General features: G+C 48.0%; 1 protein-coding gene across 8 annotated transcripts in view; it reads left to right on the top strand.

Annotated features, from left to right (window-relative positions):
• GABPA (GA binding protein transcription factor subunit alpha) overlaps positions 1–22,996 on the top strand; it is a 284,030-nt gene that overhangs the window by 192,704 nt on the left and 68,330 nt on the right. For all 8 annotated transcript variants that reach the window (XM_085623071.1, XM_085623067.1, XM_085623072.1 and 5 more), the window contains one exon: positions 22,054–22,110. In XM_085623071.1, the coding sequence (XP_085479197.1) occupies positions 22,054–22,110 (57 nt within the window). The remainder of the gene's footprint in view (positions 1–22,053; positions 22,111–22,996) is intronic.

Below are 22,996 nucleotides of genomic sequence, written 5' to 3' on the forward strand. Positions count from 1 at the left end.
TTAAGGGTTGTCACTTTTGGAATATGCCAACATAAAAATTACATGTCCTGCTCTTTAATTCTATTCACCCTACCTTGTGGGCTTTTATGCCTACTCGTATGTGACCTATTTAATAATAAAAGTACATTCCAGACAAACAAAAGGTTTAAAAGCTGCAGCACCCAGGCTGCATGTATAGGCCTATAACCATGTTTCCATTGTCAGTCTGGATGGCACAACATGTACTGCAGTCCAGAGGTGATATTTAACTTTCCATGCTCTTGGTGTGTTTTCCTGTGCCATGTACTATGGCAACATTAAATATGACAATTAGGGTTTAGCCAATTTTACCATGTTCTTAGGGTCAGAGCACATACACTAAGGGATGGCCAGCTGTATGCCAGTGGGCAGTCAAAAACTAGTCGTACCGATCAGCAGAAATTGGGAGTGATCGTGCATGAAGAGGTATTATATTGCAGGTGAGGAACTGCCATAGAAAACAGCAGTGCTGGTGTTTGTGGGAGTCAAAGATGCTCCATAATCGTCACAAAATGCTAGTAGCTTGAAGAGAAATTACTCAAAATTGGGGGATTCCTCAAGTGCAGGATGTGACCACATGTGTGCAAGCAAATGGACTGGCACATGGGGGCAAATGAGTCGTTTATGCATGTTGAGGATTTCCCAAGAGGTTTGATTGGATTGGAGACTAAACCAAAGTGGTACACTTTTATCTTAGAAGTTAGAAATGTACATTTTGGTTGGGGACGATGATGATACTGATTAACACTCTGCAGTCCCACCCTTAACCACTACCATCCACCAAAAGGCAGATTAACAATACTTTTCTGATGGATACATCTGCCAGTGGATTCCTCACCTTGTGAATATCCCCTGCGCCAGCATTCCACGGAATTTTTTCCCCAGCTCTCTACGCCGACGTGGATGTCATAATACTTCGGCTCCGCTCGAAACTCCGTATGACGTCACCGGAGCCAAAAGAGAGCCACGTCGGCGTGATGACGTCGGTTCCCTTTTTTCCGCGCCGTCGACACGTAACGGTTTTCCAGCACTCTCCTGCTACTTTGTTGTCTTGCAGTGGGGTACTGTTTCTGGATTTACCATATCTTCGACGAGAAAGTCAGGTTTTAAACCTTGTAGGGAATGTGGGGGCCACGTGTCCATTACTGACCCCCACGAAGATTGTTTGTGGTGCCTATCTTCAGACCATGATGTGGATGACTGCTCCTGCTGCAGAAAGAGGAACCCCAAGGCCCTGAAAGAGAGGGAAGCGAAACTCTTCGTGGCCAAGGCGAAAAAGGAAAGGAGAGTTAGGGAGAATGAGCAGTCGAGACAGGAGTCGTCGACTTCACACTCTTCGAAGTCCAAGAAACACAGAAAGAAGAGGAAGCATAGCTCTCAGTGCCGATCGTCGAAGAGTAAGGCTTCCCGGTCGCCTCTGCGTCGAAGCAAGGAAGTTAGTTCTCCTCCTCCTTCCCCTTCTCCTCGTGTATCTCCAGAGAAGACACCTTCGCCAAGGTTGACTCCGGCGCAGTCTCCGGTGCAGTCACCGGCGCCAGTGGAGTCTCCAGCTTCCGACGCCGAGCCGGATGAGTTGGAAGATCTTTCTCCAGTGCCTGCTGAACCTGTGACTCCAGTGGAGGACACTTCGGCTCCTGCTACTCCTCGACCGGATCCAAGGTCGAACCCATACCCGCAATTCCTGACTCCGGGTGAGGATCCAACGCATTTCCTCAATGCTATGTATGGGGTTTTCCAAAGGGCTGCCTTCCCATCCGGCGCACCTTCTGGTCCCGTGGGTCTAATGATGTATACTTTGGGAGTGCTGCAGCATTATGCTCAAGCACCTTTTTTTTGCCCTTCTTGCCAATGGCTCCTTCATGGTTGTTCCCGGCGCCGTCTGGAGATCAATCCTCCCGGCCTCGACTGGATAGTTTTCCTCCTTCGGAGCCTCCCTTGACGCCGATGCCGACTCCATCTGCACCGCGTCCGGCGCTGCCGACCCCACGTTCGGTGCCGCTGACTCCGCGTACGGCACCGCCGACGCAGAGTCCTCAGATTCGTTCTCGGAGAGAGGCCCAGAGGATTATGGAGGAGGAACGATATATGGAGGAAGGTGTGGTTGGTGATTCAACTAATGAGTTTGAAGGCATTCAGGATGCTAGTAGACTTGATACTACTCCAGAATGGGAGCATTCTTCTGCTAGATCTTCTCCTCCACAAGAGTTGGCTCCCTATCATTCAATTATCAGAAAGGCTGCAGAGTTGTTGGACTTACAGTTGCCCTCTGCAAAGTATAAGCCAAACCTTTTAACTGAAGTCCTTCATTGACCATCTTCAATTGTTGAGCCCTTGTTGCCCTTTAATGAGGCAATTTTAGAGCCTGTGATGGACGTTTGGCGCAAGCCACTTTCTTCGCCTGCAGTCTCCAGACAAGTGGCAAGGAGGTATAGAGTGGCTCCGGGGGACCAGAGCTTCCTTTCTTCTCACCCTTCACAAAAGAGCCTTGTAGTGCAAGCTTACTGCTCGAAGCAATCTTCAGACGCCTTCCCTCAAGCACCAGCTGATAGGGATTCTAAAAAGATCGAACAATCCGCCAAAAAGGTCTTCATCTGGAAGCATGACGCTTAAGTCGACTAATGGCACTTGTTTATTGGGGCGCTACGTTCATGCTCTGGTGACTCGGTAAAGCTGTTAGCCCCTAAACTGCCTGAAGAGGAGAAGGCCTCTTTTATGGAGGTTGCTATGGACAGTCAAGCTGCCGCCAGGCAGGTTATTCAGTCGGGCCTATACACGGCTGATTCTGTGGCTAGAATTATGGGGTCTTCGATAGCCACTAGAAGGCAAACTTGGCTTCGTTCTTCCGGCTTCTCTGCTGATGTTCAGGCCACGTTAGTTGACTTGCCATTTGATGGGGAAAAGCTGTTTGGGGGGGAAAAAGCCGATTCCGCCTTACAGAGATTTAAAGATAGCAGGGTTACTGCGAAGTCTTTGGCTTTGCAGACACCGGCTAAGGGATTTGGCTTCAGAAAGTATAGAGGATTTGGGAGGTCTTCATTTCGTTCCTTCCGTAAACCTCAACAACAGCAGCAACCGCAGCAGCAGAATCCTCTCTATAGGTCATATAGAGGAAGACAAAGGGGCCGGAGAGGTTCTGGCCGCAATCCATCCTCCTCTTCTGCCTCCTCTGCTCCCAATGAAGCTTCAGGGAAGCAGTCCTAGATCCCCCATCCTAGATCATGTGGGACCTGTGAGGGGGTTCGGGTGTCCCACTTTCTGCGAGGTTGGAAATCGGTCACGACGGACCTTTTGGGTTTTAAACCTCGTAGAGGATGGGTATTCCCTTCCCTTTAGGGAGTTTCCTCCCCCTCCTTGCCAAGGTTTTTGCTCAGAGGACCATCTGCTTCTTCTGCAGAAGGAGGTTCTTGCATTGCTTCAAAAAGGTGCGATAGAGGTGGTTCTGGAGCAGGAAAGGGGTCAGGGATGCTACTCCCGGTATTTCCTGATTCCAAAAAAGGACTGCAGATTGCGTCCTATCCTGGACCTCAGAGTCTTGAATTTTTACCTGAAACAGGAGAAATTCAAGATGCTGACCCTTGCACAGGTTCTTCAGGCGTTGCAGCAAGGAGACTGGATGGTGTTGATCGACATACAGGATGCGTATTTTCACATCCCAATCCTGAAGTCGCACAGGAATTATCGCCGTTTTACGGTTGGGTCGCAACATTACCAGTTTGCGGTCCTCCCGTTTGGTCTTACTACTGCACCGAGAGTCTTCACAAAGGTGATGGCAGTGGTGGCTGCTCATCTCAGGAGGTCGGGGATTCCGGTTTTTCCCTACCTGGACGACTGGCTTCTGAAAGCAGAGTCCCCAGAGATGGCGCAACATCATCTGCATGTAACATCTCAACTGTTATTCGACTTGGGTTTTTCGATCAATGTGCCCAAATCTCACCTGGTGCCCTCTCAACGCAATCTGTTCATAGGGGCGGTACTGGACACTACTGTGTGTCGAGCATTTCCTCCTCCTCAAAGAATTCTCGACATTCAGAAGATGATTCCTTTATTCCACTATGGAGCGGTTGTTCCAGTTCTGAAGGTCCTTCGCCTGCTCGGTCTGTTCGCCTCCTGCATTCTGTTGGTCAACCATGCATGCTGGCACATGAGGGCACTCCAGTGGTGCCACCGCAGGCAGTGGTATCCGCACAACGGAGATCTCGGGGAGTCGATTAGCATCTCCAGAGAGGCTGCAGCGGATCTGTCTTGGTGGAGCGTGGAGGGCAATCTGTCTCAAGGAAATCCCTTTCATCTTCCTCCATCGGTGGCCACAGTGATAACGGATGCCTCCACCCTAGGGTGGGGTGCTCATCTAGGGGATCTGGAGATCAAGGGTCTTTGGTCTCCAGAGGAAAGATTCTCATATCAATCTTCTGGAATTGCAGGCGATACGTTTGGCACTCAAGGCCTTTCTCCCTTCCCTTCGCGGTCAGTCTGTTAAAGTCCTCACGGACAACACTACCGCGATGTGCTATGTCAACAAGCAGGGATGAGTAGGGTCGTACCGTCTCTGCAGAGAGGAGTTACGGCTTTGGTCCTGGGTTCAGGATCATCGGATTTGCTTGACGGTGAATCATCTAGCCGGGGTGCTAAACATACGTGCGGACAGTCTCAGTCGACAGTTCTCCGCCGACCACGAGTGGAGGCTTCATCCGGAGGTGGTTGGTCGCGTCTTCCAGACGTGGGGGACTCCTCGGATAGACCTGTTTGCCACTCACGAGAACGCGCATTGCCCGTCATTCTGCAGTCTCCAGTTTCCGTTGCAGGGGGCGTTGGGGGACGCGTTTCAGAGTTGGAGCTCACATCTCCTTTACGCGTTTCCTCCCATACCCTTGATTCCTCGGGTTCTGAGGAAGATTCGCCCCGGATTTGCCAAGAAGGGTGTGGTACACAGATCTACTTCACCTTTCGACGCACCCTCCGCTCAGTCTCCCTCGCAGGGCAGACCTCCTCTCGCAGTCGGAGGGGCAGGTTCTACACCCCCACCTCCAGAGCCTGCACCTTCATGCCTCGAGATTGAGCGGGGCAACCTGAGTTCCTTCTCTCTCCCGCCTGATGTGGTGGCTGGGTTATTTTATCGGCCAGGCGACACTCCATCAAGTCCATATACTCCTACAGGTGGTCTAAGTTTGTAAAATGGTGTGGAGAGAGATCCATTGACCCTATAAAAGCCCATCTTTCCAATGTGCTTCAGTTTGCTCTTTCCTTGGCTCAGCAGGGCTGTGCTGTGGCCACGGTCAAGGGCTATTTATCAGCTTTATCGGCTTTTCTGGGTCTTCCAGATCAGCCATCTTTATTTAAGTCTCCTATTGTGTTGAGATTTATCAAAGGTCTTACTAACAGGTTTCCACCTACTCCTTTTGTAATGCCGCAGTGGGACATTAATCTTGTTCTAACTTTTTTGATGAGGTCTCCTTTTTAGCCCCTTCATAGCTGTCCTTTGAGACTGTTGTCTTTTAAGACTGTCTTTCTTGTAGCCATAACCTCGGCAAGGAGGGTGAGTGAGCTTCAAGCTCTTAGTTCAAAACCCCCATTTTTAGGTCTCGCCTGACCCAGCGCATGCGCTGGTCTGGCGAGACTTATTGAGAGGGCTCCAAAAAGTGCTACCAGACCAGCCTAGAGCTACAGTGCATGTGCGCGGACGCGCGCACCGCGCTTTACCGCAATTACTTTCACTTTCGTGGCCGCACGGCCGCTTTGCATAGCCAATATGCCTCGCTTTTGGGACCTTATAAGTATTTAGTTATGCAACTGTTGCATGGCTAAACACTTATAAAGGTCCCAAAGGCGAGACCTATTGGCTATGCCAATGCTTGTTATCCTTGCATGCGGAAAGGATGGTTGTTAGGACCAGGGCTGCGTTCCTACCTAAGGTAGTTACTCCCTTTCATCTGGGGCAGTCTGTTACTCTCCCTGTGTTTTATCCACCTCCTCATCCTTCCAAGGAGGAGGAAAGACTGCACCGATTGGACCCTAAAAGAGCTGTGAGCTTTTATTTGGACAGGACGAAGGACTTTCTTTTGGATGATCAGCTCTTTGTGGGCTATATTGGACAATCTAAAGTCAAAGCTGTGCACAAGCGCACTCTGTCCAGATGGATCATCCTAGCCATCAAGATCTGCTACGCCCTTGGTGGTAAGGTTCATCTTGAGGGTATTAGGGCTCATTCAACTAGGGCCAAATCGCCAACCTCTGCTTTAGCCAGGGGTGTTCCGGTGGCAGACATTTGTAAAGCCGCGACTTGGGCCTCCCTCCATACTTTCGCAAAGCATTATTGCTTAGACTCGGAGATGAGGATGGAGGGCCATTTTGCGCGCTCTGTCTTGCAGGAATTTTGGGTATAAGAAGGTGGACACCCTCCTCCAGGAGTGGGACTGCTGTGGGAATCTATTCATAAGGTGAGGAATCCACTGGCAGATGTATCCATCAGAAGAACAAGTTACTTACCTTCGGTAACGCTTTTTCTGGTGCATACAGTATCTGCCTGTGGATTCCTCACTGACCCACCCGCCTCCCCGTTGTCCACCTTTGTATACCTTAAAGGATGTCTTGCTTGATATGTTGTTATACATTGTAACTTCTTTCTATCTGGTACACTTATAGGAAATGCTTATGTTCTTTAGCTTTCCTTTTGTATATGTACTATGTATATTTGTTTGTATGTTGTATACTGTGTATACTTTGAATCTATTGTCGGTCCACCTGTTCGCCTCGGAGGCACGGAAAAAATGGGTGGAACTGACGTCATCACGCCGACGTGGCTCTCTTATGGCTTCGGTGACGTCATACGGAGTCGCGAGCGGAGCCGAAGTATTATGACATCCACGTTGGCGTAGAGAGCTGGGGAAAAAATTCTGTGGAATGCTGGCGCAGGGGATATTCACAAGGTGAGGAATCCACAGGCAGATACTGTATCCACCAGAAAAAGCGTTACCAAAGGTAAGTAACTTGTTCATCAGCAGCTCTTTGCTCAGAAGAAGGCCTAATTGAATTTCGAAAGGAGCCTTTTCTCCTCTCCCCTCACTTCAGTGTCTAGGTCTCAACCATGCAGCGTTAAGAATACACTTCCTTTGCCTGAGAGAACATCCATACCTCCTCCTTGTGCAAAAGGCCAGGCTAAGGTGTCCAAAACAGGTCCCATAGACCTTTGTTAATCTGTATCACTTATACAAACTATCCGTATTGCAGATGCACAAACGCGCACAATTTATACTCTGGATTTTGGCGCTAAGATTTAGGTAGGCCCGTAGAAGCAGAACTTTACTTAAGTGGGCCAGTAGGTCTGCACTCTAGTGACACCGATAAAAAGGTCACAACTATGGATTCACAAAACACAGTAAGCTGCCAGTACCAATGTATATGCTAAAACTACAACTGAAGCAGTAGTTCAGTGTCTGTCAATGTGGGCACAATAAGTGCACCCCTCCAAGTCATAGGACAGGTCCAGTACCTTACTCATGTTGAGGATGATGCCTAAGGCTCTGCGCACAAGCAAGAATAGTGTGATGCCAGGGACCTAACTTGAAACCAGTATACCAGGTGCTCTCAGCCTGGCACTCGAGGCAGGGGAATACTGCTGTACACCATGCAGGGGACATTCCTGTCCCAACTGCCACCATTTTAACTTCTTTCTTCACTAGATCTTAAATCATGTGCTTTTAGTGATGATTACTTTTTACAGACATGTCACTATTTAAAGGGCCTTCTATATAGAGTCACTCTTTCCATTTTCCCGGTCTCGTTTTTCTTAAGAGTGAGGGATTCATTGGTGTGAACTTTGTTTCAGTTTCACATTAACCAAAGCAATCTATGCATTCTCACATGAGTTCTGATCTGAGATAGGACTGTTGATGTACTGCTCAAGTGGCAAGATTAGAACGGAAATGTAAAAGCAAACTATGCCAGAAGCCTGTTTTAAAAAACAAACAAAAAAAAAAAACTGCTTTGTATCAGAGTTTGCAGAAAACAGTCCTTCCTGTTGAATATACTACTAAAGGGTATATTCAATTGGAAGAGCATAACCTTCTGCCATTTTTTTGAGTTGACTGCCTGTTCTTGAAGTCTTACTTACAGCAACGTGGGCTTCGCTGGATTCATTACCAAGAAGCCCCTAGCTGAATTCTAAGGCTAGGCTCTGTGAGTGTGTGTGATATGCAGCAGTTTTTTTAATAAGTCCTTGGCTCCTCAGATCCACCTGCATTTGCTGATAGTCCTGCTTAGCAGTTTAAAAAAAAAATAGGAATTGTATAGAATAAATTACCTATTAGAATCACAATTTACTTAACTGTGATAATGTTTTTCTAATTGATACTGTTGTCTTTCGACAGATTGCTGTGCTCCATCCCATTATCACTTGTTCTAAAGAGTTATGCATGGTAGCTTAGGTAATATGTTTTTCCGTATCTCCATCTTTCTCTTGCTTTTTTAGTCCAGAGAAATAAATTGTACTGGCATTTAAACAGATCTTGTTTGCTGTGAAACTCATGCAGCTCTGATTCTCGATGTGCTCTGGTGCATTTTTACTCCCAATTAACCGTCCACAGCCACCTCCTTGCCAACAGAAACACTTATTTTTCCCCGTATGTCTGATGTTATTTCACTTCTTGTTCTGGCTTTTGTATGTACAGCTACGTTAACTTTAAAAAAAAAAAAAAAAAAATACTTTATCAGTATTTCAAGGGTGGAGTTGACCCTGAGCCGGGAAGTAAGCAGGTAAAAATAGGTTGATTTTGGCACGCAAGTGCACACTACATGTGAAACGGAGGGTTAATATATAGTCGTCATACGATGATGCCCAAGCTCATTTTGTGGTTTACATGCTTGTTCCATGGAAAAAGTTCCTGTAGATATTTGTGCAGTCATGAGGAAGGAGGAACTGTGTGAAGCATGTCCCACAGATGATTCAGTACTAAGTGGACTTTGAAGGTTGAAATTCTCTCCGCTATGATGGCCATGAGGTATTTCAAGCAGGATACCCTATATTGTTGTATGGTTTTGTTTCTCAGCGCAGTTGGAACAGAAAATTATATATATATTTTTTTAAGATAGTCTTCATGTGATTTCCTAGTGCTGGAATGGCTAGAAAAATAATCTACTCTGACTGAAAGTATAATAGGCCAAGGGCCTGTCTTCGTGGTGCTGCCTTCAATTTGGCTTATTGCCTGTCTGCACTTGTCACTCAATTGCTTTTCTGTTTGGCGACAGAAGAGAAAGCTGTTGCTGCTAGATTATCGCTGATTTATAGGAGTTATCTTTATGGCTCCAAATCCGAGCCAGCCCTTAATGCTAGTAGATTGCTTGAGCTGGCAGACTTGTAGGATGCCAGTTTAGACACATTTTTGGGAATTCCAGCAGGAGTCCATGAAGAGAATGGGGCTGCAACGCTTGCACATGGGAAGCCTGCATTTGTTTATCCCCATGCTTGCCCCATAAAAGGATTAGGCCCCCTTTATCTGATGCAGACATCAGTGAGTTTAGAAGGGGAATAGAAGGCTTTGTGAGTTGATTAAGTTTACACACGTGTCTTGGAGAGGGAGCTTCTCACTACGCATCCTCCATTTTTTGTTGTTTGTGTCAAAAATTATCTTTTTTGTGAGAAATATGTTAAAAGTGGTACTTGGATGCAATTCATGAAAGTAACAGAGCAAAGTGAGATGTCTGCAACGGTGTCATTTTTTAAGTGAGCCTAGGTAGCGCACTTGCGCTGTCCTTCGAAAAAAGCTGTATTCACTGTCTGGGCGTACAACCCACCCATTGGCTTTATATTGGTAACTTGGATTGTACTTCAAAAAGGCTTCTTCGCTAGTGGTTAATTCTTCTTCCTTGTCCCGCCTTGTTGTCCTTTGTATCCTCCCATGGAGCAGAGTTTAACTTCCGGTATATTTACGCTAATGTAATTATGGGCTGTTTTTCAGGGATTCTTTTTAGGTTGAACCTAGCGCAGCGTGCATGCGCTGCTCTAGGAGATGACCTTTTGGAATCGCTCTGCACTTTTTGAACACTCGTGCGCCTGGCGGCATCCACCTTGCGGAAGCAAGCAGCGGCGCGCAGGGGCCATCTGTTTCTAATTAGCGTGGCCGCACATGCTTGTTGTATACACACCAGAAGGAGTAGGAAGTGGTAACATAATCTCTGTGAATAGTGGTGGCATGTGACATGTCTAAATACTGCCCTCACTCACACCGTGGTGTGACATGCTTCATCATTGGGCTGCTACTAAACACCCCTGCGTATCCCACACTAGGGGTGGAGCACCCCTGCATAACCCCTAGCGTGGGGTAAGCAGGGGTGTTTAGTAGCAGCCCTATGATGAAGCATGTCACACCACGGTGTGAGTGAGGGCAGTATTTAGACGCATGTCACATGACACCACTATTGACAGAGATAATGTTACCACTACCTACTCCTTCTGGTGTACAGTTTATCCTGGGGGTCCAGAGTAGAGGAGTCCGTTACCCTCACCCCTTCTGTGTATTTATCGCACACGCTTGTTTACATTTGCCTGTCTCGCTGTCGCTTTCACTTTCGTGCCCTGTAGTCTATGTGCCTAAACTGTCGCAGTACATGTCCCTACTCCTCCTCATCCTAAGACTCCGCATGTTACCGATCCTATGTTGATGAGATGCGGACAATTTCTGATGTACATGCAGTGGCTAACATTTAACTTAATTTCAGTTTCTCGTCTTTCCCTTTCCATTCCCACTCGGCCGTGTTTTTTCTCCCCACCACTCCACTCCAATCATGTTACTTATTCCCCTCTTAACCCTCAACCTCCCTTTGTCCGTATTAGCCATTCCCATATGAAAAAAGCGATAAGAGATGCCCAGCGCTGGCTGCATCACAGCGTTTTCTGCTATCCTGTTGCTTTTATCCCTCCCACCCTCCCTCTCGTGTCCTTTTGTTAAAACTGCACACACTAAGTGATTTATTGCAGGATGTGCAGAGGAACAGTTTACAAGAACCTCTGAAAGGGCACCATGGACGCTTCGAAAAGGCTTACTCCTTCTAGGCATTTAAGTGACAATATTCCCAAGTCTGTGCATGCTTTTGTGAGCCCACAGTGCTTAAGCATTGTTTAGCAGTGCCTGGAACAGCTGTAGAGAGGTGCATCTTGCTGTTGTGTAGGCTCTGACTGTGTCAATGCATTGGCACAGCAAAGATTGCAGATTGGAGATTACACGTCGTGCAAGAACACACACAAGAGGAGGCTGGTACACATGGATTGAAAGAAAAGCCTCAGCAGGGCGTGCCAAGTAAACATACAAGATAAGCATTGGCATAGCCCATAGGTCTCGCTTTTGGGACCTTATAAGTATTTAGTTATGCAGCACACTATCCTTGGTGCAACAAAATCAACTGTTGCATGGCTAAACACTTATAAAGTCCCAAAGGCGAGACCTATTGGCTATGCCAATGCTTGTTTTCCTTTCAGTCGCTCCACTTCGAGCTCCGTTGCGTGCAGTATGTTGTTCCTGCCCCAGCTCGGCACCTTCACATGTCTCCGCAACCCCCTCCCACAACACTGCTTACCTGCCCCTACCACCACTCCCAGGCAGCCTCTACCCATCCTTAATCTCCCCATCACTGCCTGCTTCTGTGCATTCACGCCATATCAGGTTCTTGATGGCGAGAAAAAGAGAAAGTGACGTCTAGCTCGAGGGCATCTTGTTCGCTGAAGGATTCTCAGTCCTTGCTGGATTTGAAGGCTTAAACATCCCATGTGGTGTGCCTCTCCTAACCAAGTCTATCTTACGCGCCACATGCCAATCGCTTTAACCCTTCAATTCATCCCACTGAAGGGCAAGCCGCATTTTGTTTGCCTTTATTTTCCGAAAACAGTGAACGCTGTCACGGCGCAGTAGATGGAAAAAGGCTCGGGAAGCTGTTTTGGGCCGCCACCATTTCCCCATAGGACTCTACTGCGGCGCTCACAGCTGCACGGCAATAAACCTGGCACATTCTGTCAGAGCGGCATCGGAAGCTGTGTATCTGTTCTTTCACCCTATGGGGGGTGTGTACTGTGAAAGCATGTCTGTGTCTACCTACAGGTGCTAATGGCCGTTTGTGGTTCTCTCCGAGGAGTGCGTGGCCATGTGTGTGTGCATGCGTATGTGTATCCATGTGTGCATCGATGTGTTTATTTCTTTTATGTACCTCTATCGTTTTAACTATAGATTTGCAAAATGATGATGTCTGAATATGACATACATGTAATGGTATGCATCACCCTATTAACCAAAAGTTCAGACCTCCTTAGATGTACTGGCCTATAAGTGGCCCCTGCCTGACACGGACTGACTTTTGTGCATCCACAAAGACATGTCCTAAGCTTGGCTTATCAATTGGTGTGATCCTGGTCAAATCGTTTACATTTCGTCTATTTCAGTTTCCACACCAGCCAAAGCTGGCAGCACTGAACCAAATTTTGAAACATAGTTTTGAGTGCCACAGAGTCTTAGTCAAAATCAAAAGAGACAATTGTGATGACTGAAATACACACCTGTAAAATGCCATGGGTATATATTTTTTTATTGCATATTTTAAGGCGGCAAGTGTTTCCTTGTGTTTTTCTGGTGTGGGAGGTTTTCTTGAAGTAGAATCGTAGACCCTCTCTCTGAGGGATGTAAATACAGGGGGAAAACCCTACACTTTAGTATTGGGGGCCTGTCCCTTGCATTTCTGTGTTTGACTTCTGTCTGCCCTGCCACTTTGAATGGGACACGACAGCTTGACCCAGGGCATGGAAGCATCCTTTCCTGTTTATGGCTGCCATTTCCTCCTACATGCCTTATCAAAAGCGAGCTACAGCATGCTTCAAGTGCTGCTGGTTACCCGGCAAGAGAATGAGATAAGGGATCGAGAACTGGAAAGAAATGGATTAAAAAGCCAGCGCTGCTTTATTTCAGCATTTCTTTATACAAGGCTGGTCCCACATAGTTGTTCGCAAACTATCTCCTCAGCTGAATATTCTAGCAGGATCAGTCACAACCACCATGTGCAGACACTCGTTCCAGTAGTGCCATCTTGGAGTTTTTTTTTGGGGGGGGGGGGGCACCCTAAGCCACAGCTTTACCAATGGTTACAGTGCCAAGAACGCCGGGTGAATGAGCGCTTTTTAATAGACTGTATGCTATGTATAGTGACTTAGGACTAAGATAAATACCGCCTCACCAACCCAGAGTGCCTATTTCTTGCGAGCGAGTTCCTTACTGTCCCTGCACGGTCTCTGGATCACTATGCACTGCTGCTCCCAAGTGTCTGACTTTTGGATTCATTTGTTTCTTTATTTGTTATATTCAGGCATTTTTCCAATAAACCATTCTGTGAGAAAATTGCTTCTCGTTTTAGTTCGGCCTTGCCACTTCTGTGACCTGTTACTGCTTCTGCCCCATCACTGCTTCTTCCCAGTCCCTAGTTCTCCCTCCATCCTGGTTCCTCAGACTTCGTTCAAAAATGCCCTTGTCTATAGCGCCTTTATTCTCTTTTGATTCACTGTTTTTCCTCTTGTTAGACTTAGTTTGAAACTGTCTCCAGTATGCCTTCTGGAAATGAGTCTCCAGATCAGAGGACAGTGTGGCACTAAGGTACCTATATAAGTATTTGTGTGTAAAAGAGGGGAGAATTATATGGAGCTTCAAAACACTGCAGGTAATTCTCTCAATTCGCTTCTCGACGTGCGCTACAGAATTCTGTATCGGATCACATGAAGTTTTGCATGGTATTTCCTCTTTGAAATCGGAACATTTACAGTAAACTGCCAGGAAAGCAGAGATGCCTAATAACCCTAGTCCTTTGTTCACGTGTGCTCATCGGACATGGGCACAAGACTGCGGATGTCACATTCAGCACTGGACTCTCTACTCAATGTGTGCTTACCAGAACTGGACTCTGGACTTCATACTTAATGTGTGCTCGCCAGAATTGGACACAAGACTGCAGATGTGACATCCATTACTGGTCTTTGTACTCCATGTGTACGCACCAGAACTGAGCTCCATATTCCATGTGTGCTCTCCAAAACAGCACTATGTACTCCTTGTGTGCTCACCATAACTGGACGCAACTGCACGTGTGACATCCAGAACTGGACTTCATACTAGTGTACTCACCTGCACTGGACTATATAATCCACGTGTACTTACCATAGCTGTGCTCCATACTCCACGTGTGCTCAGTAGAACTATCTGTGCTCACTACAAATGGACACTAGACTGCATATGCGGTGTCAAGAACTAAACACCTTACTCCACGTGTGCTTGATACAAATGTATACATGACTGCAGATGTAACCTCAATAACTGGATTCCTTACTCGGTGTTTGCTCAGCGGACCTTGTCACCACTGCAGAAGTGACACCCAAAACTGGGCCTTTTTGTACTCGGGTGTATGCAACAGAACTAGGTCTGTAATCCATGTATTCACACCACAGCTGTGCTCCTTACACTACGTGTGCTCACCATAATTGGACTCCATAATCCACATGTGTTCACCACACCTGTGCTCCATTCTCCACATGTGCTCACCAGGGCTGGTCTATGTACTCCATGTGTGCTCACTATAACTGGACACAAAACTGCAGATATGACATCCAGAACAGGGTGCCTTATTCCATGTGCAGTCACTATAACTGGACTCCTTATTCAAAGAGTATTACTGAACTGTGCCAGGTACGAGCCAGAGAGGCGTATACTGCATCTCCAGGAGTTATAAGAGCATCACTGTCAGTGATAATTCAGGGGCATCCTGCAGCTTAGCTTCCATGTGCTGGGCAGTGTAGAATTCCCCCCAGGCGTCAGACTGGATCTGGAAAGTTTTTTCGGCAGCAGTACCTCTGCGCGTCAGAAGGTGGCGCCGGGCGGCTCCGCGTCCGTCATCTGCGTCATGGTCGCCGGGATGACGTCGCGGCAGCTACTTAGATGCCGCCCTCGCACGCTGACATCCGTTCTTTCTTTTTCCGCGCCAGCCAGTGCAGGATCGGAAAGAGCGGTACCTCAGTCATTTTTTGACTAACTTTTTCTCGACTTTTATTGACTTGTTTTTTTGAGTCTTCGACTCCGACAATGTGCTGGAGGGATGCCCGGTTTCAAAGCCTGCAGTTCCTGTCGTCGCATGATGTTGATGACAGATCCGCACCGCGTGTGTCTTTTGCCTGAAGCGTGACCACGACCCCATGTCGTGCTCCGAATGCTGGTTAATGGCACCGAAGGCTTTGCTGGTGCAGTCCTGAAAGCTGCTTGAACCCCCGCAGTCGGCTCCACGCCGTTCGAGGTCCCGGTCGAGAGGGAGGTCGAGGGACCGGTCGCGGAGCCACCACCATACTGGATCGAAATCATCGAAGTCTTCGCACTCTGGGTCCGGTAAGTCGAAGCATAAGAAGTTGAAGAAGCATCGTCGCTCTTCAACTTCTCCTCATGTGTCGGCCAATCCGATGAGGCACGCGGGTGGTGCCACTCCAGCAGAGCCCGAAGAGTTGACTCCGTGTTTCCTTCCCTTTCCGGGACCTGGAGCAACTCCCGCCCAGCTTCGTACGTTCGGCTGCGGCGCTGCAGGCCCCCCTTGGATCCAGGCCTGGATCCGGATCGGTGCCGGTGGACCTCGTTACGCCTCCACCGGTGCCACTTTCGACGCCACCACTACCATGCTTGATGCCGGTCAGCCCCCTGGCCGGCGTCAACCCCGGCCTCCATCCTGACATGGACACGGAGCCTGGTGGGGTTTTTGTGTCCCTGTTCACTCCAGGGGTCCCTTTTCAACCACAATGACACCCAGAGGAGGAGGACTGGGAGGGGTCAGGTGACCCTTTAACTGACCAGTTGGACAGTGAACAGGATTGAAGAGAGGAACTGGGTGATGCCAGTGGTTTGTACACCTGCCCTGACCATGGCATGTTGTCTCCTCTTACCGTGGCTACGGAGGAGGGAGCGTCATACTCCGTGGTGTTGCGTAGGGCGGCCAAGTCTCTCAACCTCAAGCTTCCTACGGTGGCGGTCAGGAGTAACCTGACTGAGGAGCTTCAACCGGCTGCGAGCTCTTCGGAGCCCCTGCTGCTGTTTAATGAAACCCTCAGACATTCTTTTGGGCACGTGGTCCAGGCCCAACACAAGGGCTCCCGTGGACAGGATGATTGCCTGACGCCACCGCCCGGCTCCGGGTGACTCCACTTTCCTCTCCCAAAATCCCACCCCAGAGAGCTTAGTAGACCAAGCTTCCACTTCCAAGAGCGCCTTCCCTACCGCTCCATGGGAAAGGGAATGCAAGAAGCTGGACCACCTTGGTAAGAAAATGCTCTCTTCCGCCAGCTTAGGACTGCGGACCGTAAACACCGCATGTCTCTTGGCCCGTTATTCCCACTCAGTGTGGGATACTTTGGCGCAAGTGCTGCCTCAGTGTCCGGAGGTGGCCGGGGCAGTGCTCTCCCAGGCTGTTGCTGCTGGGAGGGATGCAGCAAAGTTTACAATACGTTGTGGGCTAGACACCGCCGACTCTCTGGGCAGGACCATTTCAACGTCTGTAGCGCTTCTTCGCTACGCATGGATGAGGGCTACTCGCTTTTCAGGGGTTGTCCAGAACACCTTGATGGACATGCCCTTTGATGGCCGTCGCCTTTTTGGTGTCAGAGCAGACAACGCCCTAGAGCGCTCCAAGGACTCATGGGCTACGGCCAAGTCCTTGGGCTTCTCAACCCGTCCGGCGCAGTCTGCTTTGCGCCCCTTTCGTGGCTACGGAAGGGGTGCCCCACTACGTCCCATCCAGAACCACAGGCTGCAGCAAGTTCCCCAACCTTCGCGCGGCCGGGGACGTGGGAACCAACGCAGTGGTTAAGGGGGCCAGCAGGCAGGCCAGTCCAACAACCCCCCTCTGCAGCAGCCTCCAAACCCTCCTAGTCCGACCTTTCATGCCCATCAAACGCCAGTGGGCGGCAGGATTCGCCATCACCTCCCCCACTGGCGCACCATCACGTCGTACAGGTGGGATTTGCAAATAGTCTGAAGGGGCTACTCCCTCCCCTTCGAGACTACCCCTCCAGCCATGCCACCGAGATACCACTGCATGTTGGAGGATCACCTGGCCCTTCTCCAGCAGGAAGTTACGGCTCTCTTGGCCAAGGGAGCCATCGAGCACGTTCCTGTCCCAGAAGTAGGTTGTGGTTGTTACTCCCACTTCTTTCTGGTCCCCAAGAAGGACAAGGGCCTGCGTCCTATCTTGGATCTCAGGGACTTCAATCGCTTCCTCTGGAAGGAGGAGTTTAAGATGTTGACGCTTGCTCAGGTCTTGTCTGCTCCCAACCCAGATGACTGGATGGTAGCGTTGGACTTGCAGGACACTCATTTTTTTTACATTCCCGTCCTGCCTGCCCACCGCCGTTATCTACGGTTCATGGTAGGCCACGAGCACGAGCGCTTTCAGTTTACCGTGCTCCCCTTTGGCCTTGCCAGTGCACCTCGGGTGTTCACAAAAGGGATGGCAGTGGTCACAGCTCATCTACTCCGATCAGGGGTTTCAGTCTTCCCCTATCTCGACAACTGGCTGTTGAAGGTGGGCTTGCCCCAGGCAGTCGTCTCCTACCTCCAGACTACGGCTGACCTCCTGCATTCGCTGGGGTTCTCCATCAATGTGCCGAAGTCTCACCTGATTCCCTCTCAGATGCTCCTCTTCAACGGAGCAGTTCTGGACACGACGCGGTTTCGGGTCTATCCTTTTGAACGACCAGCCTGGGATATTCGGGCAATGATTATCTTTCAGCCTCTATCCCGGGTTTCGATCAGAATGACTCTGAGACTGCTGGGCCTCATTGCCTCCTGCATCCTGCTGGTAGATCATGCCTGGTGGCATATGCGGACACTGCAGTGGAACCTGAAGTTCCAGTGGGCGCAGCATCAGGGGAATCTGTCCGATTGCGTTCAGATCTCGATGGGCACTGCACAACAACTGCAGTGGTGGCTCACGAACCCAGATTGGGTCAATGCAGATCCCTCTCCCTTCCCCAACCAGACCACACTGGGGTGACTGACGCATCCCTTCTGGGTTGGGGTGGCCACATGGGAGTGGCAGAGATCAGAGGCCTCTGGTCTCCAGCGGAGTCCGGGCTTCACATCAACCTTCTGGAGCTCCGCGTGATTCGTCTTGCACTGAAGGCATTCCTTCCCTCTGTCCAGGGAAGAGTAGTGCAGGTGTTCACGGACAACACCACCGCCATGTGGTACTGCAACAAACAAGGCGGTGTAGGGTTGTGGACCCTATGTCAGGAGGCCCTCCGCCTCTGGACATGGCTGGAATATCAGGGCATTTCCCTGGTGGTTCAACACCTGGCAGGTTCTCTGAACGCCAGGGCGGACTAACTCAGCCGCAGGTGCATGATGGATGACAAATGGCGTCTTCACTCTGAGGTGGTGCAAGGTCTTTCGACAGTGGGGAGAGCCTTGGTTAGATCTGTTCGCCACCAAAGAGAGCACGCAATGTCAGCGATTCTGCGTGTTGGAATTTCCAAGGCTGCACTCGCTAGGCGATGCTTTTCGTTGCGAGTGGAGTTGTGGTCTGTTGTACGCCTTCCCGCCTATACCATTTCTGCCCAGAGTGCTGAAGAAGATAAGGCGCGACTGGGCCCAAGTCATTCTTGTGGCTCAGGATTGGGCACGAAGAGTCTGGTATCCCGAGCTGCTCAACATGGCTATCGATCCTCCGATCAGACTGCCTCTTCAGGAGAATCTTTTGTCCCAGCAGCAGGAGACTGTCCTCCACCCAAACCTGTCCAGTCTCCACCTCCTTGCGTGGAGATTGAGCGGCGGCAGTTGACGTCTTTGGACCTGCCTCCCGAAGTCTGTGACATAATTTTGGCAGCCAGGCATCCCTCCACTAAGACAGTATACGCCTGCAGGTGAAACATATTTGTGGCATGGTGCACAGCCAAGGCTGTGGATCCACTTTCTGCCCCTCTTTCTGAAGTACTCTTGTTCCTTCTCTCTTTAGCCCAGCAGGGTTCTGCTCTGGGCACTGTCGAGGGCTAATTTTCAGCCATCTTTGCCTTCCTTCGGCTGCCAGATCAGCCTTCTCTTTTCAAGTCCCCGGTAGTTAACCATTTCTTAAAAGGCTTAACACATCTGTTTCCTCTAATCCCCTTCGTTATGCCTCAGTGGGACTTCAATCTTGCGCTAATCTATTTAATGTGCGCTCCCTTTGAGCCGCTTCATAACTGTCCCTTATGTCTCTTGACTCTTAAGACTGCTTTCCTGTTAGCCATCACTTCTGCTAGAAGGGTGAGTGAGCTCCAGGCCCTGTCTTCAAAACCTCCTTTCCTGTCTGTTCATCCGGACAAGGTGATTCTCTGAACTCATCCATCCTTCCTTCCTAAGGTGGTCACTGCCTTCCAAATCAGGCAGACCATTACTTTGCCCACCTTCTTTCCGCCTCCGCATCCTTCGAAGGAGGAAGAGAGGCTCCTCTGTCTGGACCCAAAACGTGCGCTCTCATTTCTGGATCGCACAAAACAGTTCCGGGTGGATGATCAACTTTTTTTGGTCTACGTGGTCGCAAAGAAGGGTTCGGCCATACACAAACGCACCATTTCTCGATGGGTCGTGTTGTGTATTATGGCTTGTTACTCTCTGGCTAAAACAGAGCCTCCAGTCGGGCTACGTGCTCACTCCACCAGGGCGACGGCAGCCACTACTGCCTTGGGAAGAGGAGTTCCTCTGTAGAATATCTATCTGGCGCCCACGTGGGCATCACTGCACACGTTCACCAAACACTACTGCCTGAACAGCCAAGTCCTGAGAGACGGCTTCTTTGGCTGTTCTGTTCTCCAGGACTTTCTGGTGTGATCTTGGTTCGCAGATCCACAACCGGGGTTGGTATTGCTGGGTTATCTATTCTAACGTAAGGAATCTATAACTAACTTGTTTCTTTCAGGTGCACAAGTTACTTACCTTCGGTAACGATATATCTGTAAGAAACGTTAGTTTTAGATTCTTTACCGCCCCACCCATCCTCCCCGTTCTGCGGACTGATTTCTAGGGTTAAGGACATCCTTTAAGGGCCCTAGTTTTGTGCACCAGTGGTCAGTGTCTTGCATGGCTCTGCGTTTCTCGTGCGGAAATTTGTGTACAGAACTGACGTCAGCGTGCGAGGGCAGCGTTTAAGTAGCTGCCGCAAGGTCATCCCAGCGCCCAGGACGACAGATGCGGAGCCCTCTGACGCCACCCTCCGACGCACAGAGGTACTGCTGACGAAAAAAACTTTACGGATCCAGTCTGACGCCTGGGGGTAATTCTAAGGTAAGGAATCTAACTAATGTTTCTTACAGATATATTGTTACTGAAGGTAAATAACTTGTGCATTATCACATCTGTGCCATAGAGACTATGTGACTGGCACTTAAGGGGCATGGCCATATGAAAAGTCTCCCTAGCCATTCATTGCAAATGCCAAAATTATAAAAGGGTATTACTGACTAATAGAAAAAGTATATTTTACCTTGGACTGTGTTAGTCAGTTTGGGGTCTTTAATTGCTGGGCACCAGTGCCATATACTACACTTGCAAACACTGTCAAAGGACTTACATGCCTGGAAGTAATAGAGCCAGCATATCGTAGATGATTTACCACAAACGTTGATTTCAGGAGAATGTGCTTCATGGCTAACCGCTTACAAGGTCCCAAACGCGAGACCTATTGGCTATGCTAATGCTTGTATTAACAGATTTCCCTTAAATAGTTTTACATATTGAGGCTATCCTGGCACCATTGCTGTTAGACATTTTGGGTAGATTCATTTGTATGGGAAGTAGTTTGTTTAAAATGGTAAATTTTTTTAATAGATCTTTTCTGTTCAATAAGTTCCCTGTTGACGTAATCATTGTGGGAGATTTCACTGCCATGGTTGCCAACATTGTTCCTTCTGGAAGCGACACTTAAGCAAGCAGTTTTTGAGCAACTCAGTGGTATCCTTTAGATAGCAGAATTATTGTAGGACAAGTGAGTAGATCTGTCAGAGACCGCTTTAGCGGTCTGTCAAATCTTTTGACAATACATAACAAAATTATATAGATAAGGGTGACTTTGGGTCAGTCCCTTTCAGCCATTGGTTGCTTGAGATATCATTCACATTTTGGAACGGCCTACAGGACACCATACATACATTGGGGCAACTGGTCAGTCTCTAAGTAGACCATCAGAGAAGAGTGACCTGTGGTTAACGGGTTAATGCTAGTACGTGGATGATCATGCCAAGAGCCGAGCAAGTGCTAGTCGTAATAAAAATATCTGTTGTACGTATAGGAGTCTACTGTAAATGCTACAGTCTTTGCACACAAAGCACATGCTCAATATAGCACACAAAGGATAATTTCTTATTATTGATATGTTTTCAAGCCATTGACATATACCAGTGTACAGGTGTGTAAGCCTCATCAGTGACATAATAGCTGAAAGTAAATCACCCCTTACTCACATATAACTCAGTGTAATGTAGGCATTTGTTTAACATCTGCGCTCCTCTTCCGGTCTAGATAAACGTTTGGGATCAATAGCTCTAGTTTTAATAGTTGGTCACATATATGAACAAATGCAATTTGCATATATTAGCACACTAAAGCCAGATGATTGGCATTGCCAAAGCTTGTTTTTGCACAGCCAAAGTTATTTGACAGCATTGTGCAAGTTTTGAGACTCTTAGAATGAGTTCCACACGGCCGTATTGTAGAGATGGGGAGTTGTACGCCTTCTGTTAGTACTCGTGCGTATCTGTTGTTTGGGCCCTCATTTACTTTGTGTGTCCACTGTTTGCTGCTTCTTTTACTCTAAAATATCTGTTACAGCTATACCTCCGATTCCCTCAAAAGTTAAAAATAATTTCATTCTTCAACTAAAGAAACGGCTGTAAACATTGAACATGTCATGAGATATAATGAATGTTAGTGTGGATGTTTTATGATTCCCAGTCCCTTTTTATGTATACCACTGTCGATCTTACATTTAGTAAATGTGTCTTCCTTCATTTTACAGATGTGCTGGCTAGTCAAGAAAATTCAGGTGACATAGCTACAGTTACAATTGATCAACGTAAGTATGCGAGTTTGCCTTTTGTTCTTGACCTCTTGCACCCAAATTGAATCACAATGTAATAAAATTAAATGCACTATTGCTGATCCAAAATGTATCTTAGTTAATGTTTTTATGACAACTATTTGATTTTTACATTCTGAATTCTACATAAGCTAGTTTAAAGCAGTCTTTCTATGTAGTAAACGAGAGTTATCAATTCTTTCATGGCTGCACCCATCAAAAGCAATGTACAAAAGCTAAAAGTTTGATATAGGTGTCAATACCGAGAAACATTAGTTGTTTTGCCAGAGCATTTTCCCCTTATTTTGAGTTGTAACATTTGATAGGATGCATTTTGTTTCTGGGAAAGCCTCATCTGCTAAGCTGAGGTTAAATTTGGAGTCTTTAAACAATGTTCTGATTTTGATAATATTGTCCAAAGTTAATTGTACATACACATTTGTGTATTATTACGAGACAGGCATATTTGCTCTCTGTCATTTTACGGAAAGCCACCTGTTGGAGATTACATGATCACTGTTCCTTGGTCCCAAATGTTTCTTAAGTGATAGATATTTGAAATTAATTTCTGAGAAGATTGATTTGTCTGGTGGTGTTATACATAAAAATAGCTACCACGTAGAGGAGACTCTTGAGCTCCAGCTCAAACCAGCAAACATCTGGATTGCACATCATCTATTGGCATTCTTGAAGCTATGTTTGACTAGCTTGTTAAAACTCACATTTAGCCCATGAAAATCTATTCACAAGCCACTATTACTTATTGCAGTTAACTACCAGGAGTGCTAGCAACCATGTTATCCGTCCAGCATCACTGTTGGCACTCTAGATGTCAATTTTGAGCCTGATACGCTCTTGAGCTGTTTATTCGTGTTAGTAATTT

Source organism: Triturus cristatus, chromosome 8 (assembly GCF_964204655.1).
Source record: "Triturus cristatus chromosome 8, aTriCri1.1, whole genome shotgun sequence".
In the NCBI taxonomy this organism is placed as follows: domain Eukaryota; kingdom Metazoa; phylum Chordata; class Amphibia; order Caudata; family Salamandridae; genus Triturus; species Triturus cristatus.